Source organism: Ailuropoda melanoleuca, chromosome 7 (genome assembly GCF_002007445.2).
Source record: "Ailuropoda melanoleuca isolate Jingjing chromosome 7, ASM200744v2, whole genome shotgun sequence".
NCBI lineage: Eukaryota > Metazoa > Chordata > Mammalia > Carnivora > Ursidae > Ailuropoda > Ailuropoda melanoleuca.
The window spans coordinates 15,887,487-15,906,118 of NC_048224.1; the positions used below are offsets into that span (position 1 = coordinate 15,887,487).

Genomic DNA, 18,632 nt, shown 5'->3' on the forward strand with positions numbered 1-18,632 from the left:
GGTAAGGATGTGTAATGGAAACTAAACATGTATATGCAACATAGGTTGGCACAGTTCCTGACGTGGACATGTGCCACCTACAGCAGCCTTAACCTAAGGAAAACGGAGTTTCTGATTTCAGGGAAGAGTCTCTTGACAATCTGGCACTTGGGCAACAAAAATAAATCTCACACACCAGCAGTTAATCCCACGGGTGAATTAAACCTTGCCGGCAGAAGCAGAATAAGTTATCTTCCTTCTCTTTGGTTTTTCTTTAGCTCAAGTAAATGTGTGAGGACAAGTCCCATTTGTTTAAGGGGGAAAAAAAAAGTTGGTGATTATTAAATCAGAGCAATAGAATGATGTCAGCATCCAATTACCCAAACTTTACAACTAGCAGATGAAAGCACGTATTTCTATAAAAATTACTCATTAAGTAATATTTGAAAGCTAACTATCAGAAATGTCATTCAAAAAAATTTTTTTTGCACATTCTACTTCAATTAACATGCTTCTGGAATTCTTACTTTAGATAACACAGCTTTCAACTAAAGCTCTGAGAGAACCTCTTAACTCAAGAAGGTAGTTTATTAGCCTGAGCACAGGAGCCCCCAAAATGTGTATAAAGACCTACTCACCACACTGTTCTTTCCCTTCAACTTTGTTTATTGATGTACTGAACATGAAAAAGTACAAAGAATCCAAACACAAAAGAAAACATGTACAGCCTCTTAAATACTCAACAGAATATATTTTCTATTCCAACAGATGTGAATTAAGTCATACTGTACAACTTCAAATAAATACCAGCCTTACATTTTATTAAGTGCTCTGATAAACACTGTAAAGTGAAGCACAATTTGCATGCCCTCTCATCAATGCCTTGGTTTGCTACAGTAGTATAGGAAAGAAGCATGTAGCTGCTGTTTTCCCATGAGGGAAACCTTATTTTTTTTTTTAAGTATATACATGTATTTTGTTTTTTAGTTTTTTTTTTTAAACGCAGAAGGTTAACTCTGACAATCTAAATGCACCTAAGGATATGAGAAAGTGCTAAGCCAATTGATTTCTGAATAGCATTGAGTGGGTCAGCATGAAAACTCGCTTATTCACTTTAGCACGCGCCTCACAGTATATGTACTGTACTATACTGAAAAATTTTATAACTACAATTTTAAATAATAAAAAATAAAACTCAACGCAACCGCAAAGATAATGTACAACTATGTTATGCATAGCACATTGCCTGTTCTAAGGGGAAGCATGTGAGCATCTCAGTTTATACAAAAAGCAGGACGTAACTATATAGTTCTCAGTGCATCCTGATGAAGGCATTTTTGCCTTCAGCTTTTTTGAAAATTTATTATAAGCTAGATGCTAATCAGAAAATATTTTGTATTTTTTAAAATTTCTTTCATACATGGTAAAGACTTATTTTATTATTTCCCCAAATAGTGGTTTAAGCATCATACAAAGTTAAATTTCAGTAGCATACAGATATTTATGATTTTTGTATGAAAAATGTAAGGAAATTTGTTCAAAACCTATGGTTATACTCATTTTTTTTTACCACAAACATATTTATAAACGAAAATGTAGCATCACCATAAACAGCTGAAGCTAGACTATCTACAGACAAAATTAGCAACAAATCTGATGCACTGTAAATTCAAGTCCTCAGGACAACAAAAGTGATTAAGCAAGACCTCAAGTAACAATGTTAATGCCATTTACAAAGGAAAAAAACTGATACAAAAACATTCAAAACCTGAACATCACTTGGCATGTAAGGGAAAAAAAAAATCAAATTAGCTGAAAGGTTCATAAACACAAGGTCTTATTTACATTACACAAAGCTCAGGTGTTAGCCTTGAACGTAACTTTCAAAATACCTTCAAATATATCCAACTCAGATCACTTTTGCCGATTTGCTGCAGTACAAATCATGTGCAACATCTTTTTTCCTTAAGACAAAACAATTCTTCAAACAATACTGCAAGTACATCACTAAACACCATGAGCTCTATCTGAAGGGATTTCTTTAGGAAGAACAGATTTTTTTTTCCCCCATCTCTTGGTAATTTAAATTTCTTGCCTGCTCTTATATATTCTTTTGTAAATTTTTTTTATTTGTTTCAAAATCACAAATCAATGTGAGCCACCTATCACATAATAACCAGGATGATCCGACGCTCCACTGGTGATTACAAAAACGAAACCAGCAGTGTTTCCCCCATTGATTCTACTCCTTTCATACAAAGATCTCAAAAGTAGTATTTTCTACATCATAAATCTTTCTAAATTTTCCAACCGCTGCAAATTTCCTGGTAAATTTTAAAAGCTCACTAGGTGTCATATGAAGAGATTTCTCAAAGTATTCAAGTCAAAATATTTGTTCCAGGACCAGTAAAAAGTTTCTCCAAATTTTCTTTTTTATAAAAATAGATGCTTTTTTTAAACCCACATCAAAGAGGCTCTTATCTCTTTGGCAAGGTACTGCTTTACGAAAAGTTCTCCAGTATTCTTACAATAAGCGTTTATAATGTAGCCCCCCCCTTCCCCAACCCAAATCATAATTACAAAATAAATACTGTTTTTAACTTCATAAATAAAAATGTAAACTTCAAAATACTTTTCTTAGACATAACAGCAATGCTTTAAATGTAAACCAAACACAAAGCTAATCAGAAAAAGAAATAAAAGGGGGGAAAAAAGACACAACCAACTGAAGAATTACAACACAAAGCCTCAATATTTACTCACAGGTTCAAGGCAGTTATGTAAAAAGAAAAGAAATGTCTTCCCTTAGCTGAAACACTTTAAAAGGTCCACCTTCTTCAAAGAAGGCAATAGAATGCAATGTGACAGGTAAAAACCCTGTACCTCTTGTCCATATTCAAACATAAAAGATATTTAAGAAGTTTTAATTCAAATACTAGCAATAAAAAATCTCACATATTTCTTAGGATGCTAAGTAGTCGTTTTATCCCCATCTCAACACTGACTTACAAAGACATTTACTAATGTATAAAGTTTCTCTTAACTTGCCTTTGTTGTATAGTTTTCATATATAAATGGACTGAGGACAAGAGCTCATTAGGCTTTGTGCGTTTTGTTTGTCTTAAAGGAGACCTGCAGTACTCTGTCTCCCAGACGGTATCCATTGAGGCTAGCTATCGCCATGGCAGCCTCATCATAGTTTGTCATAGTCACAAATCCAAAACCTTTGCATTTATTGGTGTTAAAGTCACGGATGACCTTCACGTTGGTGACAGCTCCAAAAGGCCCAAACATTTGCCACAGGATACTCTCATCTGCGTCAGGAGCCAGGTTGTACACAAAAATACACCACCCTGTTCCTGGGTGCCCAGGGATATTAATTCCAGCCAAACTGGTCATTCCATCAATGGTCATTGGAGAAAACCTACTAAACAAAATAGGAAACACACATACACGCGTGCACACACACACACACACCACATACACACACACAAATAGAAACAGAGGTTGGTTACAGCAATGGATGTTTCTTTTCCCCTCCCATCCCAAGAGTTTCAGTAACCCCCTCCCCTCCAACAGATACATACAACCATCTGATGTTTCAACCAAGGTCTGTGTGTGGCTTGCAGTGACATGCTATATTGACAAGGTATTAATAAATTATGAAATGGCCATTATATGCTGTGTTGAATAATATGACCCACAATACCAAAGAAATATATTTAGAATATATTTAGAAGTGGCTTCATGAATTAAGCAGGATTGGGGGGAGGGGATACCAACACACACACACACATGCTATAGCGTCGCAATGCAATATAAAACAAATAATGGGGTTTTTAAAGACCAGGTGGCATCCAGTGGTATAAAAATATATCAACCGTGCTTCAAAAAGCAACTTTTCACTAGGTTGCACATGCAAAAGAAAACTGAACACAAACTCATGAAGGGTGTCACTCCCAAAATCAAAGAAACTAATCAATTATGGGAAGGGATTATGAGTATCATGAACCTCTATCATTACCTCTTTACTCCATAAGCCATATTGAGCAGATTGTCCAACCTGCAAAACATACATTTAGCAAACTTCAGTTTTTAATTTTCCCCTTAATGTGCAAGAAAGCGGGTTTGTTACTGCCGTCTTCCAAGGGGAGATTTGTATGTTAATTCTATGTGAAGTCTCAAAACTCTGGGTCTTTTCATATTCCTGAAAGAACGAGTACCCACTGCCCTAAGACACTAGTTCTTCCAATGGATACAGTTTATCCCTACGGTGATCAGAGCCATAGAGGAGAAATGTAAGTGGTCATTTGAGGAAACCATTCAGAGAGGAAATGTGGAGGCTCCGCCGCAGTTCATCTGTGGGCTCTCACCTATTACCAGGTAAATTTTAAGGGCTCCACATGCACCGACATGTACTTTATACTACCGTTAAGAAAAAGAAAAAGGAGGAGGCGGCGGAGGAAGTGGAGGAGGAGGAGCAGGGAGGAAGAAAACAGGCCTCGAATGGAGTCACCTGTGCTGAGCCCCAAGTCAGCAAACCAAGATTTAATATCTAATCGAACAGTAGGTTCAAGAATACAGATTTCAATCAGTCAAGCTGGAATTACCTGGTCAGTTGTAGTGAGGTACTTTGCCTGAAAAGACCCTCACCCTTCCCCCAAAGGAAGGTGACCCTGCCTGAAACAATCCACTCTTTGTTAGAAATGTCCCTTTTCCTGCTCCTTTCTGCCTGTTAAAGCCTTCCATTTTGTACAGCTCCTTGGAACTCCTTTCTATTTGCTAGGTGAAATGCTGCCTGATTCACAAATTGTAGAATAAAGCCAATTTGATGTTCAAATTTACTCAGCTGAATTTTGTTTTTTATCATTAAGTTTTATAACTCCATTGACTCCTGTGTTTACCAAGGCACACCAATTAAGTGACTTGCCAAAGACCACAGGGCTAGTAAACAGTGACAACAATATTCCATAAATTTCCCTTCAACCTCTCAACTCTGACTTTCATTTCTTACAATATGGTGTATTACAGGTAGAAAGAACCTTACAGACAGTATCAGCTCAATCTGCCATTTCTCCATATGCTCAACTAAGGGGCAGAGGAAGACGGCCGACTCATTGCTCCAGTGAGCAACAGGGCAAAGAGTTCAGACCCCAAGACTGATGTTTATTCTATGCTACAGAAGTGTAGCTCTAGTCAAGGTCTCAGAAGCCAGGCAGAAACAAACCAACCAATGTGAACTTCTCTGAAAAATTTAAAACAATGTAATTGGGGGTGGACAGGTCCTCTTCAAAAAACTCCAGCCTTTTCCTATTTCAAAGATTAAGTTGATTTTATTATACTTGATTCTAGAGACCATTCTGATGTTCCAAATTTCCATAATGTGTACCAATTAATTACACACATTCAGAGGAGCGGGGCCTAGCTTATGGTAGACAGAACCACCCTCAACTGCCACAATGTTCAACACTTTCCAAGTGAGACCCGAGGCAGGGGCAACAGTTTCTTTAACACCTATGAAAGGTAAGTCTGAAAAATGCCTCAATGTTATTGTCTAACCTGTGGCCTCAAATGAGGCTAGGGCACACATGAGAAAGCAATCGCTTCTAGTTTTCTAAAAGCCAAAAAACATCTCTTTCTGGTCTTTATAATTGGAAAAAGAATCTTCACACATTCCTGTCCACAATCACTTCTGGGCATTTTGTGTGTTTTGTAAAAATGGAAAGAAATAACTGAGCTGATGTAATGCAAAGTCCAAGGAAACAGAACAAATCACAATGACAATGGATCCTCATCTGTGTGTGTCTGTCTTGCCCCAACACCCTCTCAGAAGCAGGGACATGTTCATTCCCCATTGTGCCACTAAGCATAAAGCACAGGCCCGGATCACTGCAGGTTTACAATAACTATCTCTTGACAAATAGAGCAATATGTTTACAAATACTATCCATAACTACTTAATCCAGAAGGTAAAGTATCAGGAGGACTGGCTGGGGAGCCTGTTTGCACACGCAAGGAGAAAGCACATGTGTGGAAAAGTACACAGGTGGGAGGGCTTGGTTTTCTGCAGAGGCAGTAAGTCAAAGACATCATGCCTTTATAAGCCAAAAGAAAGGCCACAAACACCAGAAATAAAGATGCGTACAACTTAGTATCACCAACCATAAAGTAATCTGATACAGATAATTTCATACGATTACTGGAACGATCAATAAAGAATGCATTCGGCATACGATACCTGTAGAAAACAATGGCAATTGAAGGCTCCTTCCAAAGTGCTGAAGGGCCCAGACACAGAGACACCTTATCGATTCACTCAAAATAGAGTTATACCATCTCTGCCCAAGTAGGGAGTGTCACACTTTGCCCCCATCAGCTTACTATACCAACCGGAAGTCCAGAGATGAAATCTCCTAAGTTTTCAGTATTTTCAAGACAGGATGGAAACCAAAACTGCCCCAGGAGTGAATTACATGTGTTAGGGAGAGACGTCTCATTCACCATTCTCTACGCAAGGATCCCCCAGGCAGGAGGCCTAGGACTTTTACAGTAGGATCTCTGAGGACCCCTCTCGGTGGGCCTCCCATGTGCCCCACTTACGAAATCACGAATCCGTGATCCTGACCACTGATTTCTTCCCTCAGTACCCACTTTTAGAAAAAATTCAGTCTTTTGGAACTTAAGCCAAGTTATCTGTCTAAACCCCCACCCTGCCACCACCATCTCCTTCCTCCCTTCCTCCTCTCTCCCACATCCCCCATTAACAAGGAGAGCAAGGAGGAGCATAGGACCTAAGAAACAGGACCTAGGCAGGGCTGAAAACTCCAGCCTGCATGCAGTTGGACCGAGCAGTTTTCCCTGCTCTCTTGGCGCCACACACTGTTTCTCACGGGAGCTGGAAGAAAGCAGTCGGTGCGCTCCACATGAGCACTATGCACCCCAAATCTTGTAGCAGCTGGAAAACTGTACACTAAGCATCTTCTCTCATAATTGCCTAGTTTACAGTTCGCTCAGACATAGGACCACTATTACTCTCCAGAATTATACACCTTTGCTGGGTGTGTCCAGAGCTCGAGGACAGCCACCTTTTCTATGCGGTCGTTTAAAAACAGAAGCCGATATTTAATGGAGACCAAGTTAGTAGTCTCCAGAATAATCCGGGCCGGGGGGGCGGGGATGACAATGTACTAAAGTGTGGCAAGAGAAGAGTCCATTAAAAAGATACTTTTAACTTTAAAAATATTCTTTACTCAAATTTAATGGATGCACTACACCCAGTACCCTCACTCCGTCCATATGCATTGCTTACTTTCCTGAGGGAAGACTGAGCAGTCCTCAAGGGACAGTGAAACTTTTCCCCAGTTCTGTAGCTTGGATATAATCCACTTTACAAATAACACATTAAGTGGATTTGGAGGATTAGAAAGGGAAACCTAGCTTTAATTAAAATAACCCTCCAAGAAGAGGTAGCTTCACAAAGATTTCTATAAAAATCATCCTCATCAGAGTCAGGATGACTCCAGTAAAAGAAGCCCAAGTAAACAAAAACAGGGAGAGCTGCTATTTCTGATTATTTCTCCTCTTCCTAGTGCAAAGTCCACTATGAGGTTAGACACGAAATAATCTAACATGAAGTTCAAAATTACCAAGATAATTTTATGAATCTTTTTTATTGATATAGAATTTATTAAGATACTGGATAAATGAAAAGTCAGTCAGCATAATAAGCAAGAAATTTAATATATTGTTTCTTTCATCTTTATCTGTATTTTCTATGTTTGATTAGGGTTTATGAGTTCATGAATGTAATAGCACCAGCCCATGTTCATATAACTTATGAAAATATATATACTGGGGATATGTGTATGAACATTTTTCTCTCAATAGGACTACAACTCAGACTAAGCGATATTTTGAATAGAACCAAATCAGGTAAAGCATTCCCATTTCAAAGTTAGAGGTCTACAAAAAGAAAACACCTACTTAGTTTCCAAGAAATTGAGCTGACAGACTATGGGGAGGCCCACATGCAAGTAGAAAGGGAAATGTGAAGTCAGTTTAAAGTCAGAAATAAAAATATAAAGAGAGATTCCTAATGGGTAAGTAAGTGCAACTCTGAACTCTACAAATAATGGTTCTCAAAATCTCTCCAAAGCACTGGCCAAGACATGCTTTGAAGTTAAACCACAAGATCATCAACTTACCCCCTTATCCTATTAGATGGTGTCATCTACCCTCTAACAGAAAAAAAAAAAAAAAATTATTCAGGACTGATATCAGTTTCTTCCAAGAGGAAATTATGATAGCAACGAGCACATGCCTTCAACGCAACACAAGCACGGATTTAAAAGGCTCCTTTAAAAATGCATGAAGGCTTACAGAAGCAGGCACACAGGCCATTAGACTAGATCACATTCAATAAAATTAAAGCTGCTCCACAAGAAGAGAGATGAAAAATTTGGCTGAAAGCTTAATTCTGACACTGTGTCCCAAAAATATACTTAAGAGGCTTGAATTACACTATCCATCCAAATAAATAAGGATGGTTTTATTTTGAAAACTGTAGTCAATTAAGTAAGCATATTAGATCAGCAGTGCTCATGTTAAAATAATTCTCTATCTATTCGTATGGGTTGACTGAGTCATAAACTTCACAAGCCCACTTTTAAACTTAACCCTTATTGCATGGGTTTGACAATTTTTTTTTACCTTAAAAGATATGGTGCATTTCATGAATATTAAAAATATCCTTGACTATTATTATAATACTTATAACTTGTATTCTCCAATCTCTTTCAACTCCCAAGGTACTATGACAACATAAAAAACACAGTGAGAAATGTTCTAAGTGTCTGCTGGAAGGTGACAAACTGAAGGCTAAGAGCATTAGGACACAGATGTTAGCGACAAAATATTTCTGTAATGATCTAGACTTGAATGAGGGAGGAGTAAAATACCAACAAAACAAGCAAGTCCTTAATTCAACGGTCTTACTGAAGAGAAAGAAGATTCAACTTTAATTCAACGGGGTTAGGGGGGTGGAGAGGGGAATAAAGGTAGTGACAACCAAGTTTTTAAAGTATTAAAAGCAACCAAACATACATCAGGTTAAACCTGAACTCTAGGAATAAAGGCTCCCTATTTCTTCTAACATGGAGTCTAGACCAAGCACTTTCACTGAGCTCAAAGACTAGTTCATTACTTACTATCTACACAGAGCTTATGAAAGGAAGGAACAGAGGGCCATAGAGACCAGAGAGTAAGGAATTTGAAAGGACAATAAAAATCTCCATTTTCTGAAACCCTGTTTCCCTTACAACAGACAATTCTTACTCCCGTTTTCAGGATTTCTTTTCCTCGGAGTTAAAGAAAGGAAGAATTTCAACTTAACATATGGAACAAAAAGATAACAGCAAAGGATGGGCAGAAAGATATTTAGAAAGATAATAAATTTGACCATCAGAACACTCTGGAAAGCCTTCCCAACCCACAGGGAAGAAGCACGGAGCATGCAGGGAGTGGGCTGGGTGGGGCTGTGTGCAGACCCAGCAGTTACCAGCCTCATCCGCAAGTCTTCTGCACACCTCGCCATTTCAATGATGAGGCGTCCTCCTGCAGATCCTGCCACCTCAGACCTCTGGTCTGATCTTCCTCCTCAATCAGTCTTAACTCATAGAACACAGTCTTACTTAATAACCACCATAAAATGAAACCGGAGCTTACAATGGAAAACACCAGAAATAACCAACAATTTAAAACGAACACAGCTTTCTATCAACATCAAACATTTTGTATTTTCACAGGGTTGAAATCAACCAGTAAGTCTCAAAGAACCTCCCTCTGTGTAGTAAGCTCAAAACTCTTTTCTAAAAAGACAGCAAAGAGCTCTGAAATTAACTAGATAGGCTGTCCAGGAAACACTTCTAAAATTCCCTCAAGTTTGTGCAAAATGTGCAGAAAATATTATTCACTTTAAGATGCCACGCAGGAAACCTACAGGTGGAGCTTTAAAAAAACAAACAAACAAAAAACAGTTTTGTGAGATTTTTCTCCACAAAAGCAAGTATCAAGCTGCTCCAATGCATCTTTCCCCCTGCAGCCATGGCCTTGACCATCCACCACAGTCAAAGGGAGCAGTGTTTCCTGACAATGTGTTGGTTTTCCTTTTGTTGTTGTTTTTTCTGTTTCTATTTTTAAAACATCGCAAAGTTTAAAGCAGAATGTGAACACAGGCTCAATCAACTGGGTAACCCGTCATCCGGTTCCAAATGGATCCTTTTGACAGTACTACCTCTCCTGCCAGGGCAGAAGCTATCCTAAGTAGGAACTGAACATAGTCTTTATGACAAGTTTCTTTCTCACACCTCAGGTGACACAACTGAGTATTTTTTTAAAAGCAGGTATCTGACCGATTTTATCTCCACTCTTTAGCACTCTAAATACCCCAATGAAAAAATGCACGTTGATTTGAGCTCAAAAACATAACTCCTCATTAAGCTACATTTGTGATTCTATTTTTGGTAATTAACTATTCTGTCCCTGCAAGGAGAGAAAGAAAACTGATAATGCACTTGGGATTAAAAAAAAAAAAAAAAATTAGCATGGGGTTAGATGGAATTATGGCTGCAGTATACCATATGGCCAAAAAGGATATTGAAAAATGTTCTGGGGGAAAAAACTGGGTGGCTTTGCTTATGAAACCGTTAAGTTCTTTGTGCTGTGTTTAATGTCTTAAAGCCACTGTTCTCACATGCAGATTAGAGATGTTTTTAAAATGACTCTTGATTTGATTGTTACCCCAGGTTTAAATTAAAACTCGAAAAATCGAAATATTTATGCTTGTCTACAAGACAGAATGTCTTCTTTGGGATGAGGATGCATAGTCATTCTACGGACTATACAGGGGTCTGAAAACTACCACCCACAGGCCAAATCCACACTGCCATCTGTTTCTGTATAGCCCAGGAGTGAAGAATGTTTTTTTCATTTTTAAAGAGCTGTTTAAAAAAAGGATCTATATGCTGCAGAGACCATGACCCCCAAAGCCTAAAATATTTACTATCCAGCCCTTTACAGAGGAGGTTTGTCAACCCCTAAAATACAAGAAATAACAATTTTTAAAAGGGGAGAGGGATCCATTTGTAGAAACTTAATGTCTTCACACGGGTTATACCTCCATAGTGGTGCACATGTTATAAAACAAAGTAACTGAAAGAGCTTGACCTAAAAGATGAAATACGAGAGTAAAGTCTTACCAAGAAAAAAAAAACCTAGAAAGGGGAAATCAGAAGCACTGGAAACAGAAAGAACCCGGGACTCCGTAGGTGAGGGTTCCTCAAACTCACACTACTGATGTTTGGGGTGAGACGATTTGCTTCTGTTGGGGGCTACCCTGGTCACTGTAGGATGTTCGGTACCCCTGACCTCGACCCAGGAGACGCCAGGAGCACCCGCACCCAAGTTACACCCACATAAATGTCTCCAGATGCTGCCAAATGTCCCGACGGGCAAAATTACTCCCCAGTTGAGACTGACTGCTATAGCTTATTGTCCTTTTTTGTTACCACCTTATTAGCAAAAGACACTATATACCAAATAGGTTTTCTCTGTGCCCATAAGAAAAAGAAAGAAAACACCACCAACAGTAAGAACAAACCAGAATCCTGTCAACAAAAGTACTGCAGAGTGAACCGGAGAGTTCTGAGTGAAGCAGCTGGGCTAAGAACCAGACCAGACTTACCTAAAACGCTGTGCCTGCTGAGCTAGTGGTCCTGGATACCTTCTGTTTGGAGACTGGTACAGCTGGGAAAGGATGGCCTGATTGGTTTTTTGGCTTGGATTATTAGCAAACTTTACAGTGATTGGCTCTGTGGCACCAGGAGGTTTCTGGCCATTTAGGCCTTTGATAGCTTCTTCTGCCTCAATCCGCTTGTCAAATCGAATAAACCCTACACCCCTTGATATGCCTATTGGTAGATTTGGGGAAGGATTTGGGAAAGAGGGAGCGGAAGGAGAAGGGAGGGAGAGAAGAAAGGATAAATTAATTTTTCCTTCTCAAAAACATGTTTTCACCCACATATAACATCTGCCACAAAATCACAGGAGGAGGAAAGCTTTACCTTACCTTCGTAGCAATTCAGTCTAGAATCACAATTTTGTATTTCTTTTTTAATGCATGAAGTCATCTATACAATCTGAATACCCATTATTACATGCCGACCAATAAGCCCAAACAGAAAGCATGCAAATATGTACGGGTTCTCCCTACCTGCCGCCTTCTCTCTCCCCCATCTAATCCCCTGCCTTTAGTAATGTCAATGACAGGATGCCTGATTTCTATTTCTCAAATAACGGTACTGGATAATGAAGGGCACCGTAGCTTCCTTTCTTGTAATGAGGAGAACAAAACCGGCATTTGCAAAAAATGCTAAAAAGCTATGCTAAAAATACATCACAGTGGTTGAAAGATATTTCAGCTAAATTTTTAAATAATAAAGTTCTACTTAATAATATTACATAGGATACTGATCCGCTAAGAAAAATGAATGAAGAGGCTCTTCTGGTTCCCTGAAACTGCCCCCACTGATTTTAACTAGCTATACTTTATGAGAGAAACAGTATTATTATGGAGAAAAAGAGATAAAAGAGGACCTACATTTTTAAAATAAAGAAAATAGAAATAAAGCCTCAAAGCTTTCTGGCTCTAGCAGTATTACTCCTATGGAAATGTCATTCTCTGTCTCATGCTCTCCCTACTCTGAGGGACAAGAATTGGAAAGCAGAGGGATGGCCAAATACCCGTCCAGCTTTTGAAAAATGGCAGAGAAAAACCCAACCCATTCCATTTAATTAGCTTAAATGGGCTACTTGAGGTGGCCATAGCTGGCCATCCGGACATAAACAGTTGTAGGGAAACACTTCTTGGCAAGCAAATTGGTACTAGCCGTACCAGCTTGGGACTACTACGTAGAAAAGTCTAGATGATTCAGAGTATGTCAATGAGGAAGAGAACGAGAGATTACTGAGAAAGATAGGCTGAGAAAATGTACTAGACCATCATGATTTGTAGGAACTTTAATAAGGACTGAAGTTCTACTTGCTTTGTAATTATCACTGTGTAAGTTCAAGGGCTTAGAATTTTATTCTAAGGTGGAGAGGCATTTCTTCCATATACACTTATCTCAGCCCATACCACTTTTCCTTTCCTATTTAAGTTATATCAGTTGTACATTATTACCACCTGATGGCTGAATAACAAAATTGCAGGGTTTTCTTTTCCATTTCAGGTAAAGTGAATAATTTCACCTTGAAAGTCCTAAGTATAAAGATTAGAGATAAAATGGTGAAATCACAATAAACATATTCTTTTAGTTATCCACTAAAATGAAGAATTAATAACCCCTAGAGCTTAAATGTTCTGTGAGGAAAGCATTAGATTAGCAATGCAACAGCCTCCACAAAGACTGAGTCACGTAAACGTGAGGTCCTCTAACTTGAGCATTCATCAGAATAACCCAAAGCGGGGCGCCTGGCTGGCTCAATCCGTTCAGCATCTGACTCTTAGTTTCGGCTCAGGTCAAGATCTCATGGGTCGTGAGATGGAGCCCAAAGTCTGGCTTGGAACTCAGTGGGGAGTATCCTTGAGATTCTTTCCCTCTGCCTCTCCACCCACTTGTGAGTGCACGCTCTTGCATGCCCTCTTTCTCTCTCTCTCTGAAATAAATAAATCTTAGGGGGGGGGGGGGAAGGAAACAAAGAATAACCCAAAGCCTTGGTACAATGCCCAGCTTCAGAGTTAAAGAGATGGGCTTTCTGTATCAGAAGTGAAATCTACTCCCCACTCATCAAGTTCTCATTAAAAATGATGAATTAAAAATGCATGAATGATACGAAACAAAAAATGGGCATTTCTGTTGCTTTAAGCAAATTTATCTGGATTGCTAGACCTGGATTTCTTCTATTTAAATGACTAGCAGTCTGTGTTATATAGCAGACTGACAGAATGTACAAGGAAGATTATAAAACACAGCTATGATGTAGAGACCGTATTTTTTATGTTCCTTTCCTAGACTTTTCTTCATACAGCAAAACCTATCAGCCATTCTGCCAAGCATGTATCTGAAGGTAGATAGCTCTCTACCCAGAACTCTGAAGGATGATGCTCCTTATGTATGAGGCCAATTAACAGCACAGGGGAGCAGAACATGGGCTGCTTCTGTTCAAACTCAGATCTTCACTTCAAGAATTAAAAACTTGGCCTGATTTTATTCTGTAGTTAATCTATGGCCTTTTTCTTTTTTTTTTTTTTTTAAGATTAGAACAGAAACGAATGATATAGAAACTAAAAAGACAATAAATAGAACAGATCAATGAAAACCAGGAGCTGCTTCTTTGAAAAGATCAGCAACACTGATAAACCTCTAGCCAGATACATCAATATAAAAGAGAGGACTCAAAATCAGAAATGAAAGAGGAAAAATAACAGACCTACAGAAATACAAAGGATCATGAGAGATTATCCACTGCTTCCTTCAGAAAGAAAACAGACATTGTAACACATGATGACACATCTCGTCTGGTATTAGAAGAGAGAGAGAGGAGAAAGGAAACAGGGAAAGTGAGAGGAAAGAAAAGGAAGAAACACAAAGAAAACTAAAGAGGAAAATCTATGTTTTCCTCAAAACCCACAAAATCTTAATGGGACTGCTTGAGCATATGGCACTACAGTTAATTTCCCCCTCCTTACCATGTTTCTCTGTTTTCGGTATGCTTTTAAAAAGAGTAAGCATTGTTTTTATAACTGAAAATTATTAATTTATTCTTAAAACCCATAATTAAATCTATATTGCTAATTTTTTTTTAAAGCCTTGGCAGAAGAGCTCCCTTACAAAAGTTTTAATAAACCTATTAGTCTTCTCATTTCGGTTTGGTCAAAAGTTATACCAGGTATAAAATAAATTTTTAACATTCAAAATGTCAAACTCTTACACATGCCCATCTAACACAGCATGGACCTAGAAAACAGCCTGAACAGCTGGTGTGGACACAGTGCCATCCTCCCTTAGAGAACTAGGTACACACTGCTGTGTTAAACTATGCTTTTTACAAAAAACAAGACTATTTATCAGGAGGAGTACTTTATGAGGAGGATAGGGGCTTTTTTCACGCAGCAGCTTGGAAATGAGGATTATATCATCTACAAATTTATTACATGCCATAAAACAGACTTCGAACCTGCCCCTTCGGGGTGGAAATGACTCAAGCTCACTCACTCCACTCCACAATCTATTTTTATCCATGCATATTTATGAACAATTCCAGCAGAAAATTGCATTTTCTGGTCCACATATACCTTTGATGTGTTACAGAGGCAAGATTGCCGTATGGAAAGGCAGAATATTTCACAATCTGCCACTCAGAAAGTGTAAAAGAGTGTCTAGAGCAGCTGCCTACTTACCAGTGACCTGGTCAACAAGAATACGAGAAGTAATGATGCGTCCATATTGTGAAAAAAGCTGCTCCAACTCCTTCTGGGTCATTGTTTTCGGAAGTCCGCTGACGTACAAATTCGCATCTCTGATAGAAGCTGAACTTGGGCGAGCATAGGAAACCTAGGAAAGGAAAATGAAATTAAGCATCTATGCACACTCAGTTACCTCCTTCAGAAACTCAAAGACTGTCTAAAGTTAGTCAGCAGCTCTTCCATACGGAGCACATAACAAACAATGAAGTTAAAGCAAGTCTGGCAAAAACAGTTTTACTCATTTCTGGAGAAATGCTCAACAAAGGGGAAATGCCACTCCACTACGGGGAAGAAAAGAGAATATTTATCCCTAGGTTTGCAGGTTTTCAAAACAAATGGCATAGTACAGTAGTACTCATGGTAATAGGTTGTCCTCAGTGGGGCCAAACCCCTAAACTAGGAAGGTAGGCTCAATCAAATAATGAAGCTTAAGGACTCCAAATTCATCCAACACATTTCTGTGACCTGTTTTTGAGCCTCTCCCATCTCTACAGGTGGTGGCACAAAGTTTCTAAAAAGTCATCCTATTATCAGTAAGTATGCCTTTTTGATTCACCACCAAAATAACTTTCTATCATCCCTAAACTCCCAGAAATTTAAGTATGTGAATGAGCTATATCCCTTGTTATTCTTTGCTTATTGTCTTCTTGTCCACAAGTCTCCGTAACATTGATTTTCCAAAATGTCTTAAGTCCCTTTATTGGCTCTACCTACCATTTTACGTATCCTTTCAAAAAGCTTCCTCTCTTTAAGATATAGTGTCCATAATTCTAGAAGGATGGAAGACAAAATAAGTCTGTCTGTATTTATTTGTAATCAACATTCTTCACGTAAGCTCCATGCTCTAAGGAACTACATCTCTCTTTCTTATCCTGGTTATCCTCGATATCTTGGCATGTGGTAGATGCTTGAATATTTGCTGAGTAAAACCCATCTAATACCCCACTGATCCTGTGGGTCCATAGCGGCTTGCTAGACCACAGGATTTAAGGGACAGTTCATGCAGTCATCAAGAGCTTGCCCAAATTATAATCGATGGCTCTTTGCTTACAACTATCTCTGCCAATTTTCAGATAGCTCTAAGTCTCATGTGCTAGTCCTGACCACATTCCCTCTGGTTTAATTCTGAGCTTTCCTGGACTGTCTAACTGCAAAAACTCCACAATATACCACCCCCCATCTTTCATATCATTCATAAAAATGGCCAATGGGTCTAACTCAGATGGATTTGTTCAATTACCATCACATGATAACTTCTGCTTGCTACTTTTATCTATTAGTATCCACCTTTAATCTAGTCCATTGTTCATTACAAAAACAACAGAGAAACTATCTTTTCAATTTAAACAAGCTTCTGGTATTTTCCAATATTTTCTACATGGTTTAAATTACATCCAGTGTTATCACCTTTTTATTTTTGGCTTTTCAGGGGGAAAAAAAAGTGCCAGGTTTTATTCTACTTTATAGAAGTCTTGCCATCTTTCATCCCTCCCCCACTAGTGTTAACATTTAATATTCTTACCCTTTATTCAACAAATTTGCTCATTAACAAGTAAAAATACACCTGTTGGTCCAAAGACTATATCTGAAGTCAAGTGAACACTGACCTGTCCGACGAACACAAGGAATCTGGAATAGTGGTAGAGAGAAGATAGGTAACTATTCACAAGCGCTCTTTCTCTACGCCTAACCGCTTAAGAAGAACGAAGATTGGGGAACTTAAATGTAAGTGAAAAGTAAGAAATGAAGGAAAACTCCAAGTGATCACCAAAGTAATTCAAGAGGAACGTAGTTCTGGGGACTGCTATGAACTGAAAAACAAAACAAATGAACTACATATGCACTCAGTGATGTGAAAAAATGAATACCCAATTTCTTTTCTAAAGCACAATCCTCAATTACCCGGGTAAGCTAAAAATCCCACCACTTAAACTCTTGCTTTGAGCGCAGGGAGCTCCCAGCAAGTCAGCTGTTAGTCTTCTCTGGATCATGTGACTGAAGTGTTCCCTTTAGGAAGCACCACTTCCCACGACCAACAGAGTAAGCATCTGTACATTCTCAAACTTGGGAGGCTCCCTTTCAGGGGCTGATGAAGCAGGCCTTGGAGGCAGGCAGCCACTCCAGGAGCTCAAGCAAGGCGTTAGGTAGTGTAATGTAGTTACAGGGGACAGCTCTCTAACCAGTATGCCTGGGTTCAAAACTACATGCAATTCATTGAAGGCTCTGTGAACTTGCATAAATTATGCGAGTCTATTACCACATAACTGTGTACCCTCTTTGTATGGTTATTAGGAATAATTAATAAAATAATTTCTAATCTACGTAAAATTCTTAGCACAGAACCTAAAAACCTAGGTGACTATAAATATTATTTACCTCTACACGCATCTGAGAATATAAAGACACAGACCATTAAAGTTGAGAGTAACCTGAGACCATTACTGTGTTCCAGAATAATTTACTCATGCAGTGACATTTACTGCTCTGTGCATTTCAGAGGAGTGTGGGTGGAGTGTTTTAAAAGTTATCCTAAAATATATTTAGGAAAACCAGTTTATATTCAGTGCTTATATAAAAGCTTTGAAAACATACTTGGGTCAGTTATGTTATCTGCTTTTTTTTCTCCCCCTTCAATGTCTGGTCTTAAGTTCACATTGTTTCTTTAATTCTCAGCCTGTACTGACAATATTTTATTTTCTGTATTCTTGATGCTCTAGCATTTGGGGCCTTGATCCTGGAGAGACTGACCCTCCTAGGAATAGCTACTTATTGGGAGATAGTAAATAACTCCCCTCTGAGCATGCTTTTGATATGTAAACAACAAATCCAGAGTCTACACCCATAACTCCTCCATCAAATTCTCACATACCAAGCCTATTTCCCCCTGTCCTAACCCCAGGGCCAGAATCCTGACAACAACCCCTACCCCCTACAGCTAGAACCCTCCAGTATTATTCAAACTAACCAAAGCTAAACTGAGCACACCTAATCTGCCTGGCCCTTTACTTCCCACTAGGAACTCCAAAAAAGAAGCCCTGGGCCATGCCCTGCGCTCCTCTCTGCCTCTTGACCATCCCTGATGCTTCCCCAGGTGGCCCTACGTGTCATGTGGCACCCTTCCCCCCCCCCC

At 38.9% G+C, this 18,632-nt stretch overlaps 1 protein-coding gene across 12 annotated transcripts in view; it reads right to left on the reverse strand.

Annotated features, from left to right (window-relative positions):
• The window catches only part of ELAVL2 (ELAV like RNA binding protein 2), a 140,211-nt gene continuing 121,579 nt past the window's right edge, over positions 1–18,632 (reverse strand). For 8 of the 12 annotated variants that reach the window (XM_034663990.1, XM_034663988.1, XM_034663984.1 and 5 more), the window contains 4 exons: positions 15,437–15,590; positions 11,720–11,945; positions 4,004–4,042; positions 1–3,406 (listed from right to left, as the gene is read on the reverse strand). In XM_034663990.1, coding sequence (XP_034519881.1) covers positions 3,076–3,406; positions 4,004–4,042; positions 11,720–11,945; positions 15,437–15,590 — 750 coding nt within the window. In that variant the 3' untranslated portion in view covers positions 1–3,075. The remainder of the gene's footprint in view (positions 3,407–4,003; positions 4,043–11,719; positions 11,946–15,436; positions 15,591–18,632) is intronic. The other 4 variants (XM_034663985.1, XM_034663983.1, XM_034663986.1 and 1 more) reach the window with 3 other exon arrangements.